At 43.6% G+C, this 26,611-nt stretch overlaps 1 protein-coding gene across 6 annotated transcripts in view; it reads left to right on the top strand.

Moving 5' to 3' along the window:
- The window catches only part of kiaa0586 (KIAA0586 ortholog), a 667,340-nt gene that overhangs the window by 306,775 nt on the left and 333,954 nt on the right, over nt 1–26,611 (top strand). For all 6 annotated transcript variants that reach the window (XR_005946263.1, XM_041214268.1, XM_041214267.1 and 3 more), the window contains one exon: nt 17,139–17,365. Coding sequence is in view for 5 of the 6 variants with exons in the window: in XM_041214268.1 (XP_041070202.1) it covers nt 17,139–17,365 (227 nt within the window). In the remaining variant the exon portion in view is untranslated. The remainder of the gene's footprint in view (nt 1–17,138; nt 17,366–26,611) is intronic.

Raw genomic sequence — 26,611 nt, 5'->3', positions numbered from 1 at the left:
TTTGAGACCTAGTGACAACTGATATCTGTGAGAAGTTTCATTGCTGTATGTTGTTATAATGAGACAGTAATTCTTTGTGACAGGCAGAGATGTGAACATTAGCTGTCGGATTACTCTTTAGAGCAGACTAAATATATGATGCAATTTTATGTTGGTGCTTTATCAATGCAATAGGTGTTGCAACGATTCTTCATGATTGGCAGAAATATTGTTTTTTTGAGTTTCTTAATGAACCTGATACACATGAAAATAAGCTTTAATCTTTATGCATCAATAATGTATTATCTGTAATATAAATATACCAATCAATTTCTTTTCAACTTTCTCCATGGAGGAGATTTTAGATAATTTTTCCTCTTTGATGTAATTTTGCCCCTTTCTTTATTAACACGGCTTAATATCATCCTGTTCAAATTCAATAAGCTCAGAGGGTGTTCCATGGTGCTGTAACCATGCTAAATGGGATAGACTCAGAACAAATCCAGCAGAGGAAAGCTGTGTATCCATGATGTGCTGTGGGCCATCAGCAGAAGCAGAATTATCATTTTCTTCTCCTTGAGTTCTCTGCCCGAAGGCAGGTCCTTGACAAATTATCGCCAACCATTTTACTACGGGGAGGGCAAGGAGGAAGTTGCCGAGTCTGCCTCAGCCGGAACAGGGATTGAACCCCATGCTGTTGGTGTTAATCTGATCTACATGATAGCCATCTAGCTAATCAGTCCCCCAGCAAAATTGTAATCAACTAACGGATCAGGTCAGTTTTGCAGTCCTGCCACAGATAGTTGTGTTTGGTGGTGGACAATTAAACAACTAACTGGAGGAGGAGGAGGCTCCACAAACGTCCCCATATTCAATGATGGCAGCACCCTACCATAAAATTTTGACACAAGTTTACATTTAAATGTACTCAATGCACTTAAAAATGATCAATGATCACTTGACATCAAATGTTCTAATTAGGAATGATTTTATCATGGTACAGCAGCATTTTGCTCATCCTAGACATCGAATGCAATCAAAGACGCTCAAAGGCGTCAAAATTAAGCACTCAAAGGTATCAAATGTGATCAGCAACCTACTGCATTGAAAAATACAAGGAAATTAATTAATTAAATAATCTCTGAATTTATGAAGTTTCTTCATTTAGAGAACATGTGGGATGATAGGCATAAATTTCAGTGTCCCTAGTTGCTCCCCCCCAACCGCCTCTGATCTCCTCTTAGCATTCCTCAATGCTACCACCCACTGCCCAATCTCCTCTTGCCATTCCCTGGTGATTCCCTTTCCCCCCAGCCAATCTCCTTTCAACATTCCCTGTTGGTTCCCTCCCACCCTGATCTCCTCTCAGCATTGCTTGGTGCTCCCACCCACCCTCCGCTGTCCTAAAGTTAGCACAACTTTAGAATGTTTGAAGCTATAGTAATTCAGAAATATGGGCAAGGATTTTTAGGATGGTGGAGTTTCCCTTCCCGCCAGCCTGCCCTTCAGCCATTTGATTCTTTAGCCCCCTCAGTCGGGATGAAATCCTGCCTCAGGGAGCTACTAGGCAATCTGATGGGCTGGGAGCTCTCTAGATCCTTCAACGTTAGATGCTGCATTGGACAGCACTGGGATTGCAGACAGTCCCCAGAGCCTAAGCCCCAGGAGTCTAGGACCAGGTAAGTTTTGGGATTTTCAGGGCAGGGAAAGTATGTGAGGCCTGGAAGAGTGGACAAGAGGGGATTGGGTTTCAGTGGAGCAGTGAAGAGGCTGGGAAGGTGGGGGTGCCCCCTCAGGGGTCAGGCCTTTTGGAGTGAGGTGCACCTAATGTTAAAATGAGGTTACTAATGGAGGTGCCATTAGAGAACATGTGGGATGATAAGCATAAATTTCAGTGTCCCTAGTTGCTCCCCCCCAACCGCCTCTGATCTCCTCTTAGCATTCCTCAATGCTACCACCCACTGCCCAATCTCCTCTTGCCATTCCCTGGCCATTTCCTCCCCATTTCCCACCTGAGGCCTAAACACGGCTAATTTTCAGGCTTCCTCCTGCCCCTGAACTCCTCCTGCCAACCTGGAAATTGAGGCTGGGCAGGAAATGGCCCTTAATTGGACAATAATTGGCCACTTAAAGGCCTTAATTGAGACAAGGGAGAGCTAGGCCAGCCTGACCCAGCGTAAAATTGCAGAGAGGTCAGGGTGAGTAGGAACGCGGTGGGATGGCCCTCTGGGTATGTCCTACCCTCAACAAGCAGGATAAATCCAATCCAGCCAACTACCACCCATTGACTCTCAATCATCAGCAAAGTGATATAAGGTGCCATCGACGGTGCTATCAAGCAGCACTTACTCAGCAACACCCGACTCACTGATGCCCAATTTGGATTCTGCCAGAACCACTTAGCTTTAGGCCTCATTGCAGCCTTGGTGCAAACATGGACAATAGAGCAGAATTCCAGTGAGGTGAGGTGAGAGCGACTACCCTTGACATCAAGGCAGCATTTGTCCAAGTGTGACATTATGGAGTCCTAGCCAAATTAAAGTCAGTGGAAATCAGGAAATCAGGAAACCAGCTCTTCACTGGTTGGATTCATACCTAGCATAAAGGAAGATCTTTGTGGTCAATCATCTCAGCCCCAGGATGTTGCTGCCAGAGTTCCTCAGGGTAGTGTCCTAAGTCCAGTCATCTTCAGCTGCTTCATTAATGACCTATTCTCCATCAGAAGTTCACTGATAATTGCGCAGTGTTCAGCACCATTCACAACTCCTCAGGTACAGAATGAGCCTGTGCACACATGCAGCAAGACCTGGACAACATTCAGGCTGGGACTGATAAGTGGCAAGTAACATGCATGTCACACAAATGCCAGGCAATGACCATCTCCAACAAAGGAGAATCTAACCAACTCAACAGCATTACCATCACAGAATCCTCCACCATCAACATTCTGGGGGTTAATTGATCAGGGACTGAACTGTACCAGCCATATAAATACTGTGGCCAGAAGAGTGGGTCAGAGACTTAGAATTCTGTGGCGAGTAACTCACCATCAGACCTCTCGAACCCTGTCCACCATCTTCAAGGCACAAGTCAGGAGCATATTGGAAACCCTTCACTTGCCTGGATGCGTACAGCTACATTAGCAATCACAAAGCTCAACACCTTCCAAGACAAAGCAGTTAATTTGAATGTAATGCCATGTAATACCTTAAACATTCACTGCCTCCACACTGGTGCAAGGTTGCAGCAGAGACTATGGGCAGGATTTTACCGTCGGCGAGTGGGGCAGGGGCCTGCTCGCCGACGAGTAAAATGACATGGGAACTCCTGACATCATCCCGCCCATTTAAATTTTCTGAAAGGCTGGGGCGCAGCAAAATCAGCTGCACCGCCATCAACTTGTCAATGGCCAATTGAGGCCATTGACAGGTCAATTAAAGTAATTAAAGGACCTGCCTGTCCAACCTTAAGGTTGGTGGGCAGGCCAGGAGCCCCGGCAAGAAGTAGAAAAAACATGAAACCACATCCATAGGCGGGCTGAGGTTTCATGTAGGCTTTTATAAATTTTAATAAAGATTTGTTGGAAATTATGAACATGTTCCAACTTATGTGACATTGCCACATAAGGGGACATGTAAGGGAATTTTTTTTTTTCTATTTTTAGTATTTTTGCATGTAGAGCCGATCTCCCTGAGGCAGCATTCAGGGAGATGAGTGCGCTCTTTCGTGCGCATGCGTGAAAGAGCACACTCTCGATTTTGGGAACCCCCCGCCCACACACGCAGCACATAGCGCTTCCCTGCGGATGTCGCGCTGGGTGGGCCTTAATTGGCCTGCTCACGTAAAATGGTGCCGTGCCTCCAATTGGGAGCGCCTGTTTGTGCAAGCCCATCAACTTCCCCGCTGACGGGGGGAAAATTCAGCTCTATGTATATGGCGGTTTTCACTATGCGCCCCCTTGGGCTGTTAGTGGCCCTCACTTGTCTTCTCTGTGGCCAGTTCACTGACCTTCCCACTTAGCTGCATCCCTCCCACTCACTGATCCTTCTGCTTGCTGCTGCCCTCACTGACCCTCCAACTTGCTCCCTCCCTCTTGCTGCCTCTCTCCTGAGCCCTTGCTCACAATGAGGGTTCAGGAGAGAGAAGCAGTGAGCGAGAGGGGGGATCTGCAAGCGATAGGGTCAGAGAGGGAAGTGGCAAGCCAGAGCGGGTGGTGAGCAGGAGGTCGGGAAGGAATCAGCAAGCGGGAGTAGCGGAGAGCAAGAACATCAGATTTATGAGGAGTAGGCCATTCAGTCCTTTGAGCCTGTTCCACCATTCAATAAGATCATGGCTGATCTGGTTATGGTCTCAACTCCACTTTGCCATCTGCCCCCATTACCTTTAACTCCCTTGTCCATCGAAAATCTGTTTAACTTTGCCTTGAATAAATTCAATGGCCCAGCCTCCACTGCTTTCAGGGGAGATAATTCCACATACTAAAGGAGGTATGCTATTAAGAGTTAGTAAGCTATTAAAGGTTAGTAAGCTGTTAAGAGTTAGTAAACTATTAAACTCACGAGTAACTGTGCACATGGTGTATTGTGTACAGTTGCTTATGTGTGTTTTTCTTATATAATCATTTTTGTGTTTTATCTATCAAGATACTTTTTGAAGAAATAAATTGCACTGAATCTGTAAGTATTTTTTAGATTCTACTTGTGGCCCAATTAAAATTTTCCAATATCCCAATTGGCCCTCACTACTTTTCTAGTGAATACCACTGATGTACATGATGCACTGCAGCAACTCATCAAGGCTCCTTCACTGCTATCTTTCAAATCTGCGACTTGTTCTACTTTGAAGAATAAGGGTAGCAGATGTATGAGTACGCTGCCACTTGCAAGTTTTTCTCCAGATCACTTATCATCCTGACTTGGAATTCTATCACTGTTCATCATTGTTGCTGGGCCAAATTCCTGCAACTCCCTAACAGCATTGTGGGTGTACCCACCCAACATGGACTGTAGTGGTTCAAGAAGACAGCTCATTTCCGCCTGATCAAGGGCAAATGGGGATCAGCAATTAATGCTGGCCTTGCATCCCAAGAATGAGTAAAGAAAAGAAATTGCTAGTGAAGAAAGTAATACATTATAGCCATGGTTGTGCGTAACCAGGGAATACTTGTACACACTAATTTGGTAATGCTGTATACTTGTAATTGGCAGATTAAGTGACTTCTCTTGTCTAACTGCCTCCACCTTGTTCTCATCCTTGAGACAATCCCATAACTCAACAATATCTCACCCATTTCTACAATGGTTGTTATTACAGTTATCTCCTATATGAAGCCCAGTACCCACTCTTAACAGTCACCCTCATCAAAGTTCTGACCACCTGAATTCTGCTGCTCAAAGTATTAGAAAGTGGTGCCTTCCAAATACATTCCTTTTGGTGTCTGTCCAACCCAGAGAATTGAAACTGTATAGTCAAAGTCACAAATGACATCCTTTGTAACAATGCCTAGAAGTCTTGCTTCATTCTACTCAATTTCCCTGCTACCTCTGACATCATTGACTAAAAGAAGAGAGAATGTAAGACTTGCATTTATATAGCTCTTTTCATGATCTCAGGAAGCCGCAATAGGAAATGTGCAGCAAGGCCCCACAAACAGCAGTGAAATGAATGACTTGGTATTCTGTTTTCTTTCATCTGTTGGTTCCAACTTATCTTTTATGCAGTATACCCCTGAGCAGGTGCTCTTTCTTGATTCCACTCATGGGTATAACCAGGACTTACTTAATACATTGGAAATTCATTTGCTCCAGAAAAAAATGCTAGTATGAGGACCCCACTATGTCAGTCATCAGCCTAGCAGGGTTCTATATTTCACATTGAATATACAGCACAGAAACAGTCCATTTGGCCTAACTATTCTGTGTTGGTGCTTTTATTCCATCGCCAGCCATGGCCAGGTGAGTAGCACTTCCATCCTGAGTCAGAGGGTTGTGATTCAAGTACCACTCTAGAGATTTGAGTACAGAAATCAAGGCGGACTCTCCAGCGCAGTACTGAGGGAGTGCTGCACTGTCACAAGTGTCAACTTACAGATGACACGTTAAATTGATGCCCCGAGGCTTTGTCTACCCTCGCAGCTCAATATAAAAGATCCCATGGCACTATTTGAAGAAGAGCAGGGAAGTTATCCCTAGAACTCTGGTCACTATTTAACTCTGAATGAACATCACCAAAAAATAACACAAATCTGATCTTTATTGCATTGCAGTTTGTGGGATCTTGCTGTGTGCAAATTGGCCTCTGCGTTTCATACATTACAACAGTGACTTCAGAAAGTGCTTAATTGGCTATAAAGTCTTTCTTTCTGCAAGTCTTTCTTTCTTTCACTACAACAGATGTATCTAACTCATCTCAGTCTCTTTGCATGTCTTTCTATTCTCTTTTCACTCATGTACTTGTCTAGTTTCCCCTTTAAAGCATCTAAGCTATTTGCTCAACCACTTCCTGTGGTACTGAGTTCCACATTCCAACCATTCTGAATAAAGACATTTTTCCTTATTCACCTATTAGATTTATTATTGTATTTACGGTCCCAAGTTTTGAATTGTCCCACAATTGGAAACACTGGGGAGAATTTTAACCTAAAAAAAGGCCAGGGGTTTAAAGCCAGAGACATTCGTTTCATGACAAAATCCTCTTCCAACTCTTCCATTTCTGGCTGCCTGATTGCTTCATCAAGGTTGAGGGTGCGGCGAATTCAGATGAGGCCTTTTCACCTACCTCCTGGAAATAAGGGACTGCCTGAGGAACTTCTGCATTTGGTCACCACCTCGACCCAATGACCTTTCACCCTGTCCCACAACCTTAGCCCCTGCCAATGACTCAACCTCACCACCCTCCCCAAGGCCTCTGATCCCATCACAATGCCTCTGACCTTTGCTCCAATCCTCCTGCCCCATCATCAGGCCAGATCACCCAGATTCCAACCTCCAATCCCCCCACCATGCCTGCAGTTACCCTGCCCCAAATTCCTGAGGCCTGTGATTTTTACTTCCTCCCCACCCCACCCACCAGGGTCTCCAGGCTTCATCCCCCTAATGCCTGCATTTCCCCTCCTGGATCCCCCCTCAGTCCTGCAATGCCTCCAGGCCCCTGATTAATTTAAACCACCAAGCATCCTGCCTCATCCCCCTCAATCAACAGTTCAGCCGATCAACCACCTCCCTTAATAACATCCTGCCCTCTTTCCCAGTTTTACCCCCTTCCCACCACCGCCCCCCCCCCCACCCCCCAACTGTCTATCTTAACTGCCACTCCCCACTGTGGCTTTCCCTACTCCTAAGGCCTTCACCAACTGGCTTCCCACCCGAGTGGAGGCAAGCTTGTTCATCAGGCTGGCTTCCAGGCAAAGAATTGTTCGCTAATGTTACTGACATGCTATGAAGTTAAAGCTCTACAGTGTGTGGGAAATTTACAAATTGCAGGTTTCCCATGACTTTCTGACTGACCCACACCCCACAGGTCAGGTAAGTAAAATCTCCCCCTCTATTCTCTCCACATCTAGCCTGCCTTAATGATTCATAATTTATCAGGTAACCTCTTGAGTTTTTTATTTTCTAAAGGAAAACCCCCCAACCTGTGCGACTCTTCCTTACAGCTGTAATCTCTCATTTTTGTTGCCATCCTTGTAAATTTTTTTATACTTTCTCCAGTGCTTCTATGTCCTTTTCAGAGAATGGAGGCCAGAAATTGTGCGCAGCACTCTTAAGTGCAGCCTACACAAATTTAACATAATTTCACTACTTTTAAATTCTTTACCCCAGAACTAAATCTCAGTACTTTGTTAACAGTATTAATTATTTTGCTAACCGACAATGCTGCTTTTAATGATTTGTTCACATGTATCCATAGGTCCCTTTGCTCTTTGGTGTAGCTGATAATTCTATTTTCTCCACCAAAGCGTCTCACCTTACATTTGTTTATGTTAAAGTTTGTTTCTCACTTAACTGCTCAATCTGCAAGTTTTCTAATGTTGTATATGTTGCATTCTTTCTCAGAGTAAGCTATACTGTGCCAGCTTCAACCAGTTTGTAATCGTTTGTGTTATGCATTCCCTCATCTAAATCATTGATGCAAATTATTAATAACAGAGACCTCTGTACTGATCCTTTGAGAACACTGCTTTCTACCTTAATACATTCTGAATAACTATCGATCACCCTATTCTCTGTATTCTATTTTTCTTACCCCATTCACTATCCATTCAGCTATTTGTCACATGACTCCACATGCCATAACCTTTGTCATGAATGGTACTGTTGTATGGTACTTTATCAAAGGTCTTTTGAAAATAACTTTTTTTTGAAGATTTTTGTGCCTTGGTGCTCAACTTTCTGCTGGCATCCCTCTGTACTTGCTGGCATGGTTGTTTTGTCTGTAATTCTGCCGGGTTCAGCTGTCTGAATCTTGAGCTGTGGCATGCCTGTTGTCAGTGCTGTTGCTTTCTTGATGGGTTGAGAATTATCTGCCAATGACAGCAACACTGAAAATAAATCAACCAGGCCTTCAAATTTCAAATTTGTGAACCGAACAGAAGGAACAACTTACCTATAGAACTATCTGTTACTTCTTGAATCTACAGTAGCTAGGCCAAAACCATAACTACCTGGTCTATTAAAAAGGCCAGATTCTTAGATTCATGAAATCTTTGTAAATCTGTTCTTTGAGAAATCAACCTGTAAGACAGTGGTGCTAAATTGAAAAATAGACAGCAGTCTCCATAACATATACAAAAAAAACCATGCCAAAGGCCATTTATGGTTCTTGACATGTGCTATCTTTATCAGGTTTATCCCAATTATGTTGGTGAGAAATTGACTCTAGTAGCATCCACTTTTTTGGAGGCATGAGTCTTCATGGTTCCATGTCGTCATGTGCGTGCACAAGTCTGACATGAAGTGTGCCAGATGCCATTTTGATAAAGAGGCCAGCATGTGTACATTTAACAACAGCTGTAAGTAAGCAGGGCAGGTAAATCATGACGTCAGTTAGCATGCAGTGCTGAATTGATGCCAGTCGTGCCATTTTGGAACTCCATGCTCCAGCCAATTATCTTTACTCTCTTTACTCTCACACAGCTGAACACCCATTAAGCAATATGAAGGACTTCCGATCAGCATTATTAGTAGGGAAGAGTAACTACTTACAGGTTATTTACCTGCTAATTTTGTCTGGTTGTTCCCACGTTTATACACATTTTTGGTGTTTTCCATAGTTGTTTCAAATTGCAAAAGTCTACAGGGAGTGATGTGTGGCAGGTGCTAAAGTACTTTTTACTGAATTTAAGGCTTTTGCATAAACAAGTTGCTCCCACACAAGTGCCCTAGTTCACCTTCCTGTTGGATTCGGGCATAACTTGGAGAATGAACAGTGGCCACAACCGCTGGAAGGAGGAGGAGGAAGGGGATAAGGACTTTTAGCAGGAGACCATATCTGCCCAGGGCATACAGGGAGAAATTATCCTGCCTGAATTTCAGTGAGGAAAAATGCTTCAGATGATTGCAGTTCACTAAGGATGTGGTCAATGAAACCTGCTGCCTACTGCAACCACAACTCCAACCTCAGAGAAGGACAAGGACCACAATGCCAGTGGCTGCAAAGATGATCATCGCGATGAACTTTTATGTGCCTAGTTCTCTCCAGACTGGTGCTAGAGATATTAGCAGCATCTCCCAGTTTGTCGTCCACTGTTGCCTAAAAGAGGTTTCTGTTCAAAGAGAGAAAACTTAATTTCATTCCTTTTTACCCTAGAGAAGCAGACAGTATTAGCATGGGAGACTGCAAGGTTTGCAGACTTGCCCATGGTGAAAGTGTGCCATTGACTGCTCTCACAGTGAATTGTGGGCTGTGCATGACAACTGTGCCATGTACTAGAATTGAAAGGGATTTCACTCTCTCAATGTGCAGTTGGTGTATGAATTTATACAGCGCATCATGCAGATATCCTGGCAGCAATAATGATGCCATTATTCTACACAGTCTGCCATGCCAGCTGTATTGAAGCAAAATGCAAACCAAAGAGTCTTTGCGCGAGTGACAACAGCTATCCACAGGCAACATGGCTCATGACTCGGGTTTGCAACCCCCACACATGTGCTCATCAAACATACAGTGAGAGCCATGCTACCACAAGAAATATAATAACAGACTTACCTGGAAAAACTCAGCAGATCTGGCAGCATCGGTGGAGAAGAAAAGAGTTGACGTTTCGAGTCCTCATGACCCTTCGAAACGTCAACTCTTTTCTTCTCCGCCGATGCTGCCAGACCTGCTGAGTTTTTCCAGGTAATTCTGTTTTTGTTTTGGATTTCCAGCATCCGCAGTTTTTTTTGTTTTTGTAATAACAGACCATTGGCAGACCATTGCTGAAACATCAAGTCAGTTGAACTGAACTTCTAGACGAGCTGGACTGCAGTGGGTTGCAAGATTTGTGTTAGTATCTATGCTGCATAAGTTCTCATCAGGGAACAGCCCTTGCCACCATCAGCAGGAGAGAAGCTAAGGAACACGAGCATGAAGAAGAGGACGAGGAGAAGGAAGACAAGCTTTAAGCCAGAGAGCCCTTTTCTGAGCATCGACCGTGAAGAATGAATCCAAGTGTGATTCCAGTAACCTTAACCCAATTTTACCATTCATGAATAATGCAAAAATAATAACCAACATTACATAAACATTGCAAACCAAATTTAAATCACACCATATTGCATACAAAATAAAACTAATTGCCCCTGTGCATTCTCTTAGTGCCTGTTTTCTATGTATCTTTACCTACCCTAGTAATCCCATGGAATGCCACCCCAGTGGCTGCAGCATATTGGAAGGTTGCTGACTTTCATTGGGGGAGATTGCAGCTAGCCTTGGAGGGGGTGCAACTGTGAGTCTAGTAGGCTTGGCTTCAGGCTGCACCTTGTTAGCATGGGCAACACAGTCTGGACTGGCTGGCTGACACATAACTATAAGCGCGATGGTGGTGGGGCAAGGATGGGAGGATGGATGATATCCTGAGAGAGGATGGCAGGTTTGTGCTTCAAGGAACCACTGCCACTCCCCCAAAGTGGTGCTTCAGAATCCCAGTTATTGAAGGGCAGATTGCTTGACCACTGTGCCACCCTGCAGACCCACTTGTACACAGCCTTTTTTTAATTCATTCATGGAATGTGGGAATTACTGACATGGCCAGCATTTTTTGCCCATCCCTAATTGCCCTTAAGAAGGTGGCGATGAAACCCCTTCTTGAACCGCTGTAATCGTGTAGTGAAGGTACTCTCTCAGTGCATAACGGGTGAACTTCCAGGATTTTGACCCAGCTACAATAAAGGAGTGATGATATATTTCCAAGTCAGGAAAGCACATGACTTGGAAGTGAACATGGAACCTTGCACCTACTGCTCTTGTCCTCTTAGGGGTAGACTTGCAGGTGCGTCTTTCTCCCCTCTGGTTAGTTCCTGTTGCCTCCAGCTTTTCACTACCTCCTCCGACAAGGGTGAGGGAAGTGCCAGTGAGAATCATGCAATATGCTTGAATGCAAGAGGGAGCAGAGGCAAGTGTTATGCTCCTTATGTACAAATGTTAATGGCTTAATGTGGCTTATAACATGGATAAAGAACACCTCTCGTTTGGTCCCAAACTAGTGGCTGGTGCACTTGCACCAGAATTATACATGCAAAGCGTAGATGCCCCATTTTGGACACTTTTTCCCTTCAGTGCTATTTAATTTTTCCTAATTCTTCCTTTCCTTTGTACATGCCAGGCGTGGCTCATTTGGCAGCACTTTGCCTCTGAGTTCGAAGATTGTAGGTTCAATTCCCACTTCAAGAAGTGAGCAAAAATATCAAGGTTGATACTCCAGTGCAAAACTGATGGAGTGCTGCACTGTCAGAGGTGTCATCTCTCACATGAAACGTTAATCAGTGGCCCTGTCTGCCCCAGATCTGTCTCAGATGGCTTAATAGATCCCATGGCACAATTTTGAATAAGAGCAGGTAAGTTATTCTTGGTATCCTGACCAATATTTATCTATGAATCAACATTGCAAAAACAGATTTATGTAGTAATTATCACATTACTGTTTATGGGAGTTTGCTGTGTGCAAATTGACTGCCATATTTCCTACATTACAACAGTGACTACATTTCAAAAATACTTATTTGGCTGTAACGTGCTTTGGGATGTCCTGAGATCTTGAAAGGTGCTATATAAAGGCAAGTCTTTTTTTTGAATGGCATTCCCACTTAAGTGGTGTTGCTAATGGAAGTGTTGGCAGCAAGTCCTATTCTTAAGAGAATTCTTACTCTCTGTGCATCAGCTGGAATTGCTTCCATGCAGGATATGGAAATGAACAATTGCTAAATGGAGAAAGGCATGGTGGTGCTGATTTTTATCAGTAAAAGCTGACGCATGAAATGGGTTCTCAAAACAGTAATAGTCAGCACGAAATGCTGATAATTAGCATGTAACTCATTTGATCCCACTCAGTATGGAAAGTGGATCCTTCAGTAATGAATCCTTCGGTGTGGAACTGTAAAATTTCACTCACAATCTAGTCCCAAATGATGAATGGTATGAGAAAATTACTGGTGATCTGTTTGGGTTCTGATTATATTTACAGCATTAATTGAAGAGTTTCTTATCTGCTGTCAGTAGCAACGGCATAATTATTTCCTCTGTGTCTATGTGGTACATTTATCCATTTTTTACTCTTGGTATTCAGAATTGCATTCTTCATAATTCCTTGTCGAGGCAGTGTATTTCCCGTAAGTGCTGCTGATCGATATATTTGATATTCATTACTCTTAGGGTCCCTTTATACTACTAGTTTCAGACTGATGCATTTAGCGTGCAATGCTTAAACAGCAGGGCCAAGTTACTATAAGTGTACAACGTACAGAACTTTCTTTGCCAAGATTGAAATAAGATGACCATCGACTGTATTGGAGTATTTGACATCCACCTGCAACCTCTTACGTCTGTGGTAAGGCTTTTAGTTATATTGGCATGCTTTTATAGAGTTCTGTAATATACAGAACAAAGTCTGGTGACTTATCCCCTTGCATATTCTTGATTAGTCTTTCCATCTCAGCTTGCTTAATGGACCAGTCCAATTTATCCAATGGGGATTGATCTCGCTTTGGAATCAAGACTGGAAAAAAGCCGCCATACACAGGGACGGCTACCTGGGATTCGGATTGTTGCTGAAGTCCATAAAATTTATTAAATTTCTTTGTGGTTTTAAGGGACCTGTCTGCAGCTTTCCTATTTGCAATTGATGGGATTGTTACCTCCGCCACTGAGGGTGGGCAGAGGTAATGTTTTTGCCCCCGTTTGTCTGTAAACAATATATCTCAAAAATTAGTGGATGGATTTCAGTGAATTCTGGTACAGAGGGCATGGCCCAAGGAAGAACTGATTAGTTTTGGACAAAGATGAGGATATAAATCTGGATCCTGGAATTTTTAAAGGATCTGTTAATATTGGGAGATAGGAAAAATTGACATTTTTATAAGAATATTGTGGATTGTGCATTTCAAGTATTGTTGATTGTTTTAAAATGTTGTGATTTGTCTCAGCTGCTATGGTGAAATTTGTCACAGCTGTCAAAATGTGAGCAGAGTTTTCAGAGCAGGTTGTTGACAGCCACCAGCATAAGGAGGAGGAGGAGCAGAACCATGAGGAAGGCAGGAGGCAATTTCGATATCCCCTTCCTGGCCAAGCTGTCCATGAAGAACTCAGCTGAATATGATACCAGTAACCACAGCCCCAATTCCCAATCACCAACAGTCTGACACCTTACCTTCTCTCTGTTGCTGACCATCACAATGTCTGAAGGACCAAATTGTAAAAATAAAAAGGAACACAAAATAAACATTCCAAGCAAAATTTATCAATTAAATTATTCCATACATATACAAATGTCACCCATGTGCATTCCCTTAGTGCCTGTCTTCTGTCTGCCTTTACTATCCTTGGTGTTTCTACACAGTGGCTGTAACATGGCTGATGAAAAGCTGCTGATGTTCAATGGAGGAGATTGCAGGTAGGCTTAGAGGATGACCTCGAGCAACTCCAGCTTGGAAGGCCCTGTCTTGCCATAGGCAGCAGCAGTCTGGGCTGACTAGCTGACCTGCAACAGCAAGGGCACTGGCAGAGTGGCAGGAATGGGAGGAAGAACGTTGCCTCCCTGAGAGAGGACAGATAGCATTATTCTCCATGGAGTTACTCCCAATCCTGCATTGGCTCAGAAATCCTTGTTAACTGTTGGAGGGCAGATTGCTGGTCTGCTGAGATGCCCTGCAAGCTCCCTTGCATGCTTGTTAAGATTTCAGTAGAGACCAGTAACTTTTTTTGGAAAAAATCCAAAATCCCAGTTACCTACTGAAAGAATGAGACCTCAAGATTCTACAGTTTAAATTAGAAGAATTTTTACTTTACAAGAGTCAAACAAAGCAAACACTAAATCATATCTTGGCTAACCACCTATACTCTAAAGCCCTAAATCAACATAAATTAAAAATGAAGTGACAGGCAATTATGGTTGATTATAAACTGCAAATTATACATAAAATGGCAGATACAACAAAGACTGATTTTATGAATTGGCTTGGCAGCCACCCAGCATGTCATCAATCTGTTACAATGCCCTTCAAAACTCTGACTTCCTCACAAAGAATTTCAGCTTCTTTTCTAGATTTTAGCCTGATCTCCAGTTGGCAGCAATGCAAATCCAACCCGAGTTCCACGGGCATGATCTTCACTAAAAATGGTACACGTCTGAAGAAGCTCCTCAACTCTGCTTATCATGGTCTGGATGCTGTAAATCCACCAATGTGATCTTCAATTAACAGAAACGGCTGCAGCAGTTATATCTTTGCTTATTCTCAGTTTCTGGATCTAACCTCTCTTCTTCAGCCTCCTGTACTGCACTGGAATCATCATCATCTACTGAGCTCAGAGCTCTGTGTCTTTTTAAATTATTTCAAACAGGAGTTTTGGTTTCCAATCTCAACTTAAATCTTACTTTCCATCGAAACTGGAAGAGCCAGTTTCCTTTCTCAGCTTCCCTTTTCAATTTCCCTTTTCAATTAGGGTCTGTTTCAAAAAAATACAAGCTTTGAAACCACAGATTCCATCACACACTGTAATTCATAGATTGCAGTCTGAGCTTTCTTGGCTTCAGTCAGGGTTTCCTCTGCAACATTCAGACTTCTGGTGGAAATTACTTGTGCTGCAGTAGAAGCTGAGACATTGCCCATCAGACATTGTAGAGTGGTTGCATTCACAAGTGTGCTGATGGAGTTGGCCACAGCTTCGATGCTGGAAAGGATGAGTTTCAAGCTCTGTGCAAAGCCCTGTGTCAAGTTGTTGCTAGACTCTTCCATGCCCCTTCACATTGACTGCAGGTTTTCTGGCAGGTCTTCCAATGCACCAAGCATTTCATTGTGCACATCCATCAGTCTTATGTAGGCTGCCGCATCAAAGTTCTCATCCGACTCCTCTGCAGCAGAATTTGTGTGCTTCCTTGCCTCCATTGAGCTAGCACTTGTGTTATCCTTGCTCTCCCTACACCCACCCCCCCCCCCCCCCCCCCCCCCCCCCCCCCCCCCCCCCCCACCCCCCAACCCCGCCCCGTCCCACCACACCTCTGGCTCTGGCTGAAGCCCATGTGCCCCTCATGCAGAAACTGCTTCTTTGCTATCTTTTAAATTACATATATTATCGGTATCTGAGCTGGTGGCTGCAAGTGTGAAATCAAGTGCTGGTGTGTCTTCATCTTCACTCTCTTCTTGCTGTTCTTCCACTGATTGTCCAGGTTACATTTTTTGAGTATCTGAAAGGGGAAAAGCCACAAAGGTAGAGTTGTGGTGCAGGAAGGATAGAGGTGGTGGGGGAAGTGGGAACTGGAAAGCAAGAGGTCCATGGTTATACCGTCTGCGGTTTGTAATTCTCAAGAGAGCGTCGATTGAGGGGAAAAAGGGATGTGAGATGGAAGATTAGATATGAGGATACCATTACCTTCTATGGGCCTCTCAGGAATGGGGCATCCCAATAATGGGTAGCAACATCTCCTCTATGGGGGTTAGAACATGCAGGTATCTCTCTGGTTACTTCCTGCTGCCACCAGTAGTGTGCTAGCCTGTCCTGAAAGAGAGAGGGAAGTGTGTCATTGAGTGTCAGTTTTGGGGGGCTATTAAATTTAGTCCCCAGAATTATCATCAGTAGCATCTGCGGAATAAAAATATATTCATATGAGAGATTGGCTTACTTAATTTACTTTGATCAAGATTGTTGTAGGCTCTTGTTAGTTCAAAACTCACCGTGTCTCTCTGTACTCTCTGTCATGTCAGCAATCTATGTGGTTCCTTTCCTAATGCTTCAAGTGTGCTTCTGTTCATACCATTGAAAAGAATTTTATCAGTGATACTTAGTAGAAAATGTAAGTGAAAGGATGGCACATTTATGTTTAAAGTTTATTGGGAAGAATGAGATTTATGAGCATTTAAATATTTAATGCACTAGATAATTCACAGCAAATGTATTACATTTATTCTGAGTTCAATATTTTTCTACCAAATAATTGAGGAAAAAACTGTTCCCACTAAACTTCATTATGTTTCTTCATACTTTTCACCATTTATCGAAGGTTTGAAATACAGTTTAATATCATCATAACACAGGACCAAATATTTGCTAGGCAATCATGCTGAGTGTACTTTCTTACCTATAGAATATCATATAATGGTGAGATTAAAGTCAGTTTGTTTTTTTAAAGGAACATTAATAGTGTTATATATAAGTTGAGATGTGCTGTTTGGTCATACAGATTACTGACAGTAACCTTTATGTTTCATCAAGGGGCTGTTAGTTTTACATCTGTTTATTTTGCCACCAAAAATAGCGCGGTAGTTACTTCTTTATGCATGATGGCTAGCTTTTCTTTACTTGTAAAAAGTAGATCTGCATAAATTTGGAAGCATTTAATAGACATGTGAATGTATTTCTGAACATTTTATCAATATTTGAATGTGCCTAAAGTATTCCATTCTATCTTTTTTCTTTAATTCCATTTTTATCTACCAAAGCATAATCTAAAGTATTTTCAATTCTAGCTCAAGCAGCCTACCTATATTGGCGGACAGATAAACTCAAGTCTCTCACAGAAGCCTTCGCTGATTCAGTCAGTAAAAGCATCAAAATCAATGTTTGAAGATGCTGAAAGAATCCTGCGTGAGGTGCAAACCAATAAGAAATTCATTGAAGAAAATCTGGAAGCAATTGTTCGAGCAAAAGATAGTGCTTCTATATATTCGTTAATTGACTCCCTGGCTGCAGACAGGTAAAGAAATAATTCCTAAGAGGAAAATTGGTCAGCCAGACAAATCCTGTTATTAATGCTTTTGGGGAGGAAGATATTTTGTGTGCATGATGAGAGATATTGGCGAATGCCCAGTCAACCTAAAAGTGGACCAGATAAACTATTTTGTTGCAGTACTGCCATTACTCTTCCCCAGCAATTTGCTTGTAGAAAAGCACGAGTGTGTTATTTTACTGCTTCCCACATCAGTCATCAGACTCTATGTTTTTCCCAAATTGGAGGCAGTTTTATTCTGCTTTTCATGCTCATCAGAAACTGGATTGTAATTGCCTAAACTAATTTCAGCCAGCATTCTTACAGCAGGCAGGAGACTTTTCTGTCAAGTCTTAACCCTGGATCTCAGAGGTGAAAGACTGGTCTCTAATGTTGAGCATCCCTCAATATAACTTTTTTGACACACAGAAATGAAAAGATGATGTTACTGCTTTCTTTGGGTTTGAATATAACATAACAGCTTTTGCCTGTGATCTACATTTGCTTTTTACTTAATGTTCTTCTATTCCATTTAAAATTGTAACCAAATGGAGTGTTTTTGTTCTTTTCTCCCAAAATATACTACTCCACATTGTTGTGCATTAACCTCATTAGCCACACATTTGTCTACTTCCCTAACCTACGAATGTAGCAACCTCCATTTTCCCTTCAATTTTTTTATGTCTCTTAATTAGTTTTGTCAGCAGATTGTGATATTGTTCTCTTAATGCCCACGGTCAGATCATTTATATAAATATCACTTATAAAGTCAAGAAAAGCAGTTAATGGCTGAGAACAGGTATGTAATATGCTAATTGGTTTCCGTGATGAGTAACAACTGAGACCATTAAACAATGTACCTTTTAATTGTGCAAAATGAGGGGGAGAGAATTAGCAAGGTGAACCGTAGAGCTGATACAATCTGATAAACTATAACCTCTCCAGTATGGAAATCTATTGTTTGGAAAAACCAGTTGCCTAGACATTTTTCTGAGTAGATCCAAACAACTCATGGCATTATTTTAGTACAGCACTTTGAGAGCAGAAACATGGAAGATACAGTATTTGGATAAGTGAAACAATTTTTATTGCTGCTCTATAATGTTTCATCACTTTTATATTTCAGGCAAATATTTATATTTATGATGTTTTCCAGTTCACAAACTTGTGGTTAGACATTCTAATGTCATTCTATAATCCAGAAAATTCCAAAATCCAGAAATGGCTTGGTCTGAAGCATTCTAGACTGGAGAGGTTATTTTGTTTTGGAAGAAATTGCATGGTTTTTTTTGTATTTGATAACATTAAAAAAAATCATTTTATTTACATATTCACCCTTCTTCTAAACATCCGAATTGTCTTTAGTTGGGGGTGGTAGATATTCCAGATCACAAGTATGTCTAAATACTGTCATAACTGATCCTTGAATAGCCAGAATGCAGACTGTTAACAGATAGTCTTGCTCTCCCCCCCAAAAAAATTAAAAATGCATAGCAATTAGCATTGCAGTACTTTAATATGACAGCTCTTGACAGTTTATTGTTTGCTCCTTCATTTTATATTTGACTTTTCTTAAGTAAAAATAACACTATTGTGGTAAAAGTGTTCAGTGTGATTGTTCAAGAACTAACGCAGAAATTTTAGACTTAGCAACAGAAAATGTTGGAGATGCTCAGCACGTCATGAAGCATCTGTGGAGAGAAAAACCAAGTTAAACTTTCAAGTCATTGATCTTTCATCAGAACCGGGAGAAGTTAGGAGTGTAATAGGTTTTAAACAAGTGAAAGGGGGCACATTGAAAACAAATGACAACTGGGTCTGTAATAGGGTGGAAGACAGGACAGATTAAATGACAAAGGAGTTGGTGTTGCAAGGCCAAAGGGAGTAATAATGGGACAAGTAAAGAAGGAAAAGATGTGTTGAGAAGATGTGATTTCTTTCTATCTTGATTCTATTTTCTTCTCCCCTTGTATAGCCTTTTCCCACCTACATCCACAATTGTTTTGGTGCCCCCTGTCATTTTAACAGTTCCAAACTTCCTGGCCCGAACCATCTCCTCCACACCATGGATGCCCAATCTCTGTACTCCACCATCCCCCATCAGGATGGTGTGGGGATTCTCTGCTCCTTTCCTGAGCAGAGGCCCAACCAGTCATGGTCCACCATCCTCTGCCATTTCTGTCGTTTCAAGCATAACTCCAACATGAACACACCTTTCCCTCCCTTCCCCTTTTAGTATTTTGAATGGACTTTTCCCTCTGCGACACTCTGGTCCATCCCTTAATCACCCACAACATCCGCACCCTCCACCAGCACCTTTCTATGAATATGCAGGAGATGCAACACCTGCCCTTCTACCTCCTCTCTCCTCAGTGTCCAATACCCCAAATACTCCTTCCATGTATTTCTTTCAATTTAGTATATACTGTATTCGTTGCTCACAGTGCAGTTTGATTTACATTGGGGTGACTAAACGCAGATTGGGTGACCACTTTGGGGAACATCTCCATTCAGTCTGCAAGCATGACCCTGAGCTTCTGGCCGCCTGTCATTTTAATTTATCACCTTGCTTTTATGCTGATGCCCCTTTCCTCGGCCTCCTGTAGTGTTCCAACAAAGCTCAATATAAGTTTGAGGCATAACATAATCATTTGATTAGGCACTTTTACAGCCTTGCAGACTCAACATTGAGTTCAATCATTTCAGACTGTAACCTTTGCCCTCATTTTGTTTCCCTTTTCTTTGCAGGCTTTACTCTTGTTTTTGCTTTCTGACAGCATGTGCTCATCATTCTGACATTCACACCTCCTTTAGACACATCTTTTCTCTTTTACTTTTCCCGTTACCAGTCCATTTGGCCTTGCATTGCCAACTCTTTTGACTTCAAACCTATCACACGCCTCTTTTGTTCTTTTTCCCATCTTCTCCCTGTCACTTGCTTAAAATCTATCCCACTTATAACCTTTCCCAGTTTCCCACTTATAACATTTCCCAGAAATGTTAAGTCTGTGGGCTGGATTTTCCTGTTGGAGGCAGGAATTGGAAGATGGGACTATTCCCACTGCCGCGAATCCCCTCCATCTCAAAACTTCTGGAAGGGGGCCCAGACCCTGAGTGACCTGGAGACAAGTCTGCTGCCTTGAGGTGCAAATGGAAGGGGGCTTAGTCCAGAGCGGGCAGGTAAAAGGACCTGTTTCCATTCCCCAAAAAACCTTGGCCCAGGGTGCTTCCAATGCAATCAGTGGCTCATCTACATACAGTTGAAACTTCTGACTACTTTAAGACCCCCCAACCCCTCACCCTGCTTCCTCACCCCCACTGTGCCACCTCAACCCTTAACTCCCTTACTCTCTGCCCTGCCCTCTCATCGTTCTCACCCTCACCCATTATATGAACAGAGCTCTCAAGCTCTATAATAACAGTTGCAAGCCATTGAATAGCCCATAAAACTCCCTGAGTAAATAAACATACTCTTCAAACCATCTATGTGAATAAAGTGAAGCACTCGTAAAATAATTAGGCAGTTGAATTGCGATCAAGAGCCCTTTAAACTCCCCAAGTAAATAAACAGGCTTCAGAACTGCTATCTCATCGGCTATTTAGATTGAATACATAAAAGCCATGAGACATTTACACACAGACTAGTGTGAAGTGTACTCTACCTTCTTATCTATCAGATGAGTTAATAAAGTTCATCTAAAGACTTTTACACATTTACTATGTTAATCTTTTACTTGGCAGCTTGCCAGTTGACAGAAGTAACAATCTGGCAAACATATCATTTCATGGGTAATTACACCTTCAAATCACAGCACTGCCATAACCCACCTGAATGAACACAGATACAACTCATGCTATAGCATGTAATGATGAAGTGTAAAGAAGGCAAAACCATTTTACTTACCTTTTAAACTCTTGCCATTTCCAAACCATGGTTCATGGCTCAATGCAGTTAGTGTAACCTGATAGCTGCTAACGTCTGGCTGCCTCCATGAAAATTAAAAATCTTACTGGAGATGGACTCTTAATGAACCCACAATGCTGTCAATTGCCTCCTTAATAGGAGTAGGTGAGTTCCAGTGTCCTCCTCCTTTAGACTTCTCTCATTTTACTTTTTTAAATTCAGTCATGGGATGTGAGCGTTGCTGGCTAGGCCAGCATTTATTGCCTGCCCTTCATTGCCTTGAGAAGGTGGTGGTGAGCTGCCTTCTTGAACTGCTGCAACCCATGTGGTGTAGATATACCCACAGTGTTGTTTGGGAGGGGCATTCCTGTTTTTTAGACTTTTTAGCAGTTTGATACAACTGAGTGGCTTCCTAGGCTGTTTCGTAGGGCATTTAAAAGTCAACCATATTATAGATCAGATGTAGGCCAGACCAGGTAAGGACAGCAGATTTCCTTCCTTAAAGGACATTAGTGAACCTTACGAGTTTTTATGACAATAGTTTTATGGTTGTCATTAGACTTTTAATTCCAGATTTTTAAAATTGAATTCAAATTCCACCACTCTCTGTAGTGGGATTTGAACCCAAGTCACAGGAACATTACTAGTCCAGTGACAATACCACTGCACCACTACCTCCCCAACATGATAGTAGCATCAGTGGGTACTTGTGGTCAGGAGTCGGGATCAGATCATTGGGAAATCTCCCAACTCCTGATTCCTGCCTGCAAGGTGAAAATTCGACCCATAGTCTCCCGTTTGGAATATAACTTTCAATCATTTTTGTGGTATAATGTTAAAGATGCCTGCCAGTCAGTGTTCAGGAAAAATTATGAGACAAATCTCTCAAGTTGAGCTTGCTGAACATCAACTTTTTGAACCAAACCTCCAAATTCAGCTTAAGTCCTAGTTATTGCAGCAAAAATACAGCTTAGAATTTCTGCATACCATTCTAAAGAGGTGGTTAGGAACCAGTACTATAAAAGATAGAAAATAGCTATCACATGATAGAAATTGAATTGTACTAACTCTGAGTATGCAATTCTTTTGCTTCTTATAGTACTAAATATTATCTTCATTCATTGTCCTTCAATTTTATGGCTGTTTAGTAAAATCAACACAGCTCATTACGATGTGCAGTTTTCAAATTCCAGTTATTTTAACTGCAATTTATCTTCCAAATGTTAATTCAAATGCAACACCTTCTATTTTATTATTTTATTATTTTTCTCATATATGGTGAAATTAAACTTTTATGTAGCTGTACTAAAAGAAAGGTTGCCGTAATGATTATTGTTTTCATTTAGCCTGTTGGTACATCTTTTGGAGGAGGAGTCCATGGGGTAGGCGGGGTGGAATTTCAAGGGGGGAAGGAGTCTGGAGGGGGTGGATGGAGCTCCAAGGAGGGAAGGAGTCCGAAGGGGAGAAGGAGTTCCAAGTGGGGGAGGAGTGCAGAGGGGAGGATGTCCAGATGAACGTGCAAGGGAGGGCCCTGTTGAGTCTATGACTGCCTCCTGGGGAGTGAACTGAAAGGTGGGCGTGGTAAGATGGGTGAGAATGACCAACGGTAGAATGAGGCAGTAGGATGGGAGAGTTAGGACGCGACGGTATTGGTAGAAGGGACGGCAAGGGTGATTGGTGGTGTATTGGAGGCAGACACAGACCCTGGAGGTGGGAAGGAGGAGGTCGGGGAGGTTTGTGTGGATGAAGGTGGGATTTTCGGGAAGGAAGAGAATATGCATGTTCACCAGGACATCCCCGAAAGAAAAACCTTGTGGCTGGTCGGTCAGGGTGGGTGGTGAAGGATGATGCTAGGGGGCTCGACAGTGATGGAGGAAAAGAAATGGGTGAGAGGGGGAGGGGAAAGGACGGGGCGTGCAAGAAAATCTGTAACACTACCATGCTGGCTGAATCTAAAGTGAAACGAGAGTCGTAGTGGGCAGGAACAGGTGCTGCATGGGAGTGTGATTAGTGGGTGGTGGGAGATGCAGGTCAGCTCAGATGGACACCTGAAAGCAAACCTCAGGCAGCATTGAAAATGCTTAAGACATTGAGATGAATGTAATGCTGGAAGGATCTGCTTGCATAGGAGAGCTCTTGCATGAGGCTGGTAAAGGTCCTGCCATACACACAATTCTACCTCCAGAATTCAGTTGGCTGTATGCAGCTGAGTTGCTAGCTGATGGAGGTTGGGCTGTGGGGGGTTGCAGGGGGTAGGAGGACTTGCGAAGCTGGTTAATGAAGCTGAAAGACACCATTAATCATTCTTCAGTGAAAGTGAACATATTTTCAGATTGTAAAGTCACAAAATGTGTCTGCCTGTGCAACTCACTGTGATCAGAATTTCTTAACTTTTGAACACCTTGGACTTCCAGGTGCTGCCCTGACGTCTGCAGCAGAGGTGGAGACAGCCTGTTCAGTGGTTGGCCCTGTGGCCTCTGATGACTTCAACAGGATCCCCTGGAGAACCAAGGCCTTTGGGCCCTGGCTTGCTTTGGCTGTCCTCCAGTGGGCCAGCTGCTCCCTCTGTGGTGACAGAGGACCAGGTTGAGTGAGTCACAAGCAAAGGGGACTTGGAGGGAGAGGACCTTGAGATTTCTGAGTGGATGACCCAGGGATATCCAGCTGCTGCTGCTCCTCCATTCGGGTGTCCAAGGGCCCTGACCTGACTCCTTGAGGGGAGGGAGCACCTGGGGGGATGTCGAGGTGCCCCGTTTCCCTCTCGGATTGCCACTGCAGGAATTCACCCATGGCTACCTCAATGGAGTGCAGGTCTGTGCTCATCTCTGTGTTCTGCTGGACCTGACCCTCCATGGTGTCCACTTCCATCCGCATGGAGATCTCCATACATGCACATATGGGCATCACTTTGTCATAGAGCAGACGGAAGCACTCACCTGACTCGCAAGCCACTCTGGGGGCTTCCAACAGCCCTGCGTGATGTTCCCCTGCCTTCTGCTGAATCTCTAGGATGAATTGTACAGCCAAATCCAGAGGCTCGTCATCTGACACGGACCTCACAGATGCCTCTTACCCAGCAGTCCTCTGAGTGCTGGGAGCTCGATTGAAGCTGCCACTTCCTGCTGCAGACACGTGAACATAAGGTGACCACCAGATTGTGAACCCAAGCCTGATCTAGGTCCCACCAAGGTATGTGTTTCTGTGCTGGTGGAGGGTGTTGGTAAGTGCTGTGATGGGTCTTCCAGGCTGCTTATTTCCAGCTTTTCATTGGAGGAGGTGTACTCTTTGTTGGAGATGAGGACATGGATGGAGCTGAGGGACAGGCTGGCAGAGGGTGTCGGTCACTGGGCAGACCTCCCTGTGAACCCAAGTAGAAATAATTAGCAGGGTCAAAAGCAGGAGAGCGAGCACTCAGTTGCATTGAGGGAGGGATGCTGTGGTGCAGGATCCTCACGAGGGTGTTCGCCGCCAACCACACTGTCACCGCAGGCACGATCACATCCTCACCAGTCAGACCATTGGCATGCTCCTTAAATTGAGTGAGGGGCCTAATGTGAGCCACTCCATCTCTGATCTGGGACCTCTCCCTGCTATTGTAAGCCAGCTTCGCCTGCATGGAAAACATGGAGAGAGTGTGAGCAGGACACATGGCACTCCCTGGAATATTTGTGTGGTGAGCGGAGACATGGACAGGATGAGGACGCGAGCCTCAGAGGATATGAGTCTGACAGAGATGTGAGGGTGTACGTGAGAGTTAGTGATGTTGTTCCTTGAAGTGTGAGATCCCTGTGGATGTGCGATGGGTTTGTATCAGTTCAGAGTGATGAGAAGAGTTACTTACCCTGGCAGAACAGATGAGACCATTCGTCCTGTTGCGGCACTGGTGGCTGTCCTCTTTTGCAGGGCACTGGTGCTGACCACAGCTGCCACTGCCTCCCATGCTGGATTAGTGATGTTGCTGCCCATCCTGCAGCAGGAGTGGGGATGGAGGACATCACGACAACAAGAAGGAAAGGCATACTTGATCTTATCCTCCCCAATCTGCCTTTCACAGATGCATCTGTCCATGACAATATTGGTAGGAGTGACCACTGCATGTTTCTTGTGGAGACGAAGTCCTGCCTTCACATTGAGGATGCCCTCCGTTGTGTTGTATGGCACTACCACCGTGTTAAATGGGATAGATTTTGAACAGATTGAGCAACTCAAGACTGGGTAACCTTGAGGCGCTGTGGGCCATCAGCAGCAGCAGAATTGCACTCAATCACAATCCGTAACCTCATGGCCCAGTATATCCTCCACTCTACCATTATGACCAAACCAGGGGACCAACCCTGGTTCAACGAAGAGTGCAGAAGGGCATGCCAGGAGCAGCACCAGGCATAACTAAAAAAGGGGCATCATCCTGGTGAAGCTACAAGTGATAGACAGAGCTAAATGATTCCACAAACAACGGATCAGATTTAAGCTCTGCAATTCTGCCACATCCAGTTGTGAATTATGGTGGACGATTAAACAACTCACTGGAGGAGGAGGCTCCACAGATTGCCCCATCTTCAATGGTAGCAGAGTCCAGCATATCAGTGCAAAAGTCAGGGCTGGAACCTTTGCAATAATCTTCAGCCAGAAGTGTCAAGTGCATGATCCATCTTGGCTTCCTCTGGAAGTCTCCAGCATCACAGATGCCAGTCTTCAGCCAATTTGATTCACTCCGCATGAAATTAAGAAAGAGATGAAGTCACTGGATGTGCAAAGGCTATGGGCCCTGACAATATTCCGGCAATAATGCTGAAGACTTGTGCTCCAGAACGTGCTGCGCCCGAGGCCAAGCTCTTCCAATACAGCTACAACACTGGCATTTACCCAGCAATGTGGAAGATTCCCCAGGTGTGCGCTGTACATACAAAGCAGGACAAATCCAACCCGGCCAATTGCTGCCCCATCAGTCTACTCTCCATCAGTAAAGTGATGGAAGGGGTCATCGACAGTGCTATCAAGTGGCACTTGCTTAGCAATAACCTGCTCACTGATGCTCAGTTTGGGTTCTGCCAGGGCCACTCAGCTCCTGACTTCATTATAGCAATGGTTCAAACATGGACAAAAAGGCTGAACTCCAGAGGGGAGGTGAGAGTAACTGCCCTGGATATCAAGGCAGCATTTGGCTGAATGTGGCATCAAGGAGCCCTAGCAAAACTGGAGTCAATGGGAATCATAGGAAAACTCTCTGCTGGTTGCACTCATACAAAGGAAGATGGTTGTGGTTGTTTGGATGGCAGTCATCTCAGTTTCAGGACATCTTTGCAGGAGCTCATCTGGGAAGTGCCCTAGGC

This window comes from Carcharodon carcharias, chromosome 20, assembly GCF_017639515.1.
Source record: "Carcharodon carcharias isolate sCarCar2 chromosome 20, sCarCar2.pri, whole genome shotgun sequence".
NCBI lineage: Eukaryota > Metazoa > Chordata > Chondrichthyes > Lamniformes > Lamnidae > Carcharodon > Carcharodon carcharias.
The sequence above is the reverse complement of the archived record's forward strand: the minus strand, read 5'-3'. Positions and strand labels throughout refer to the sequence as shown.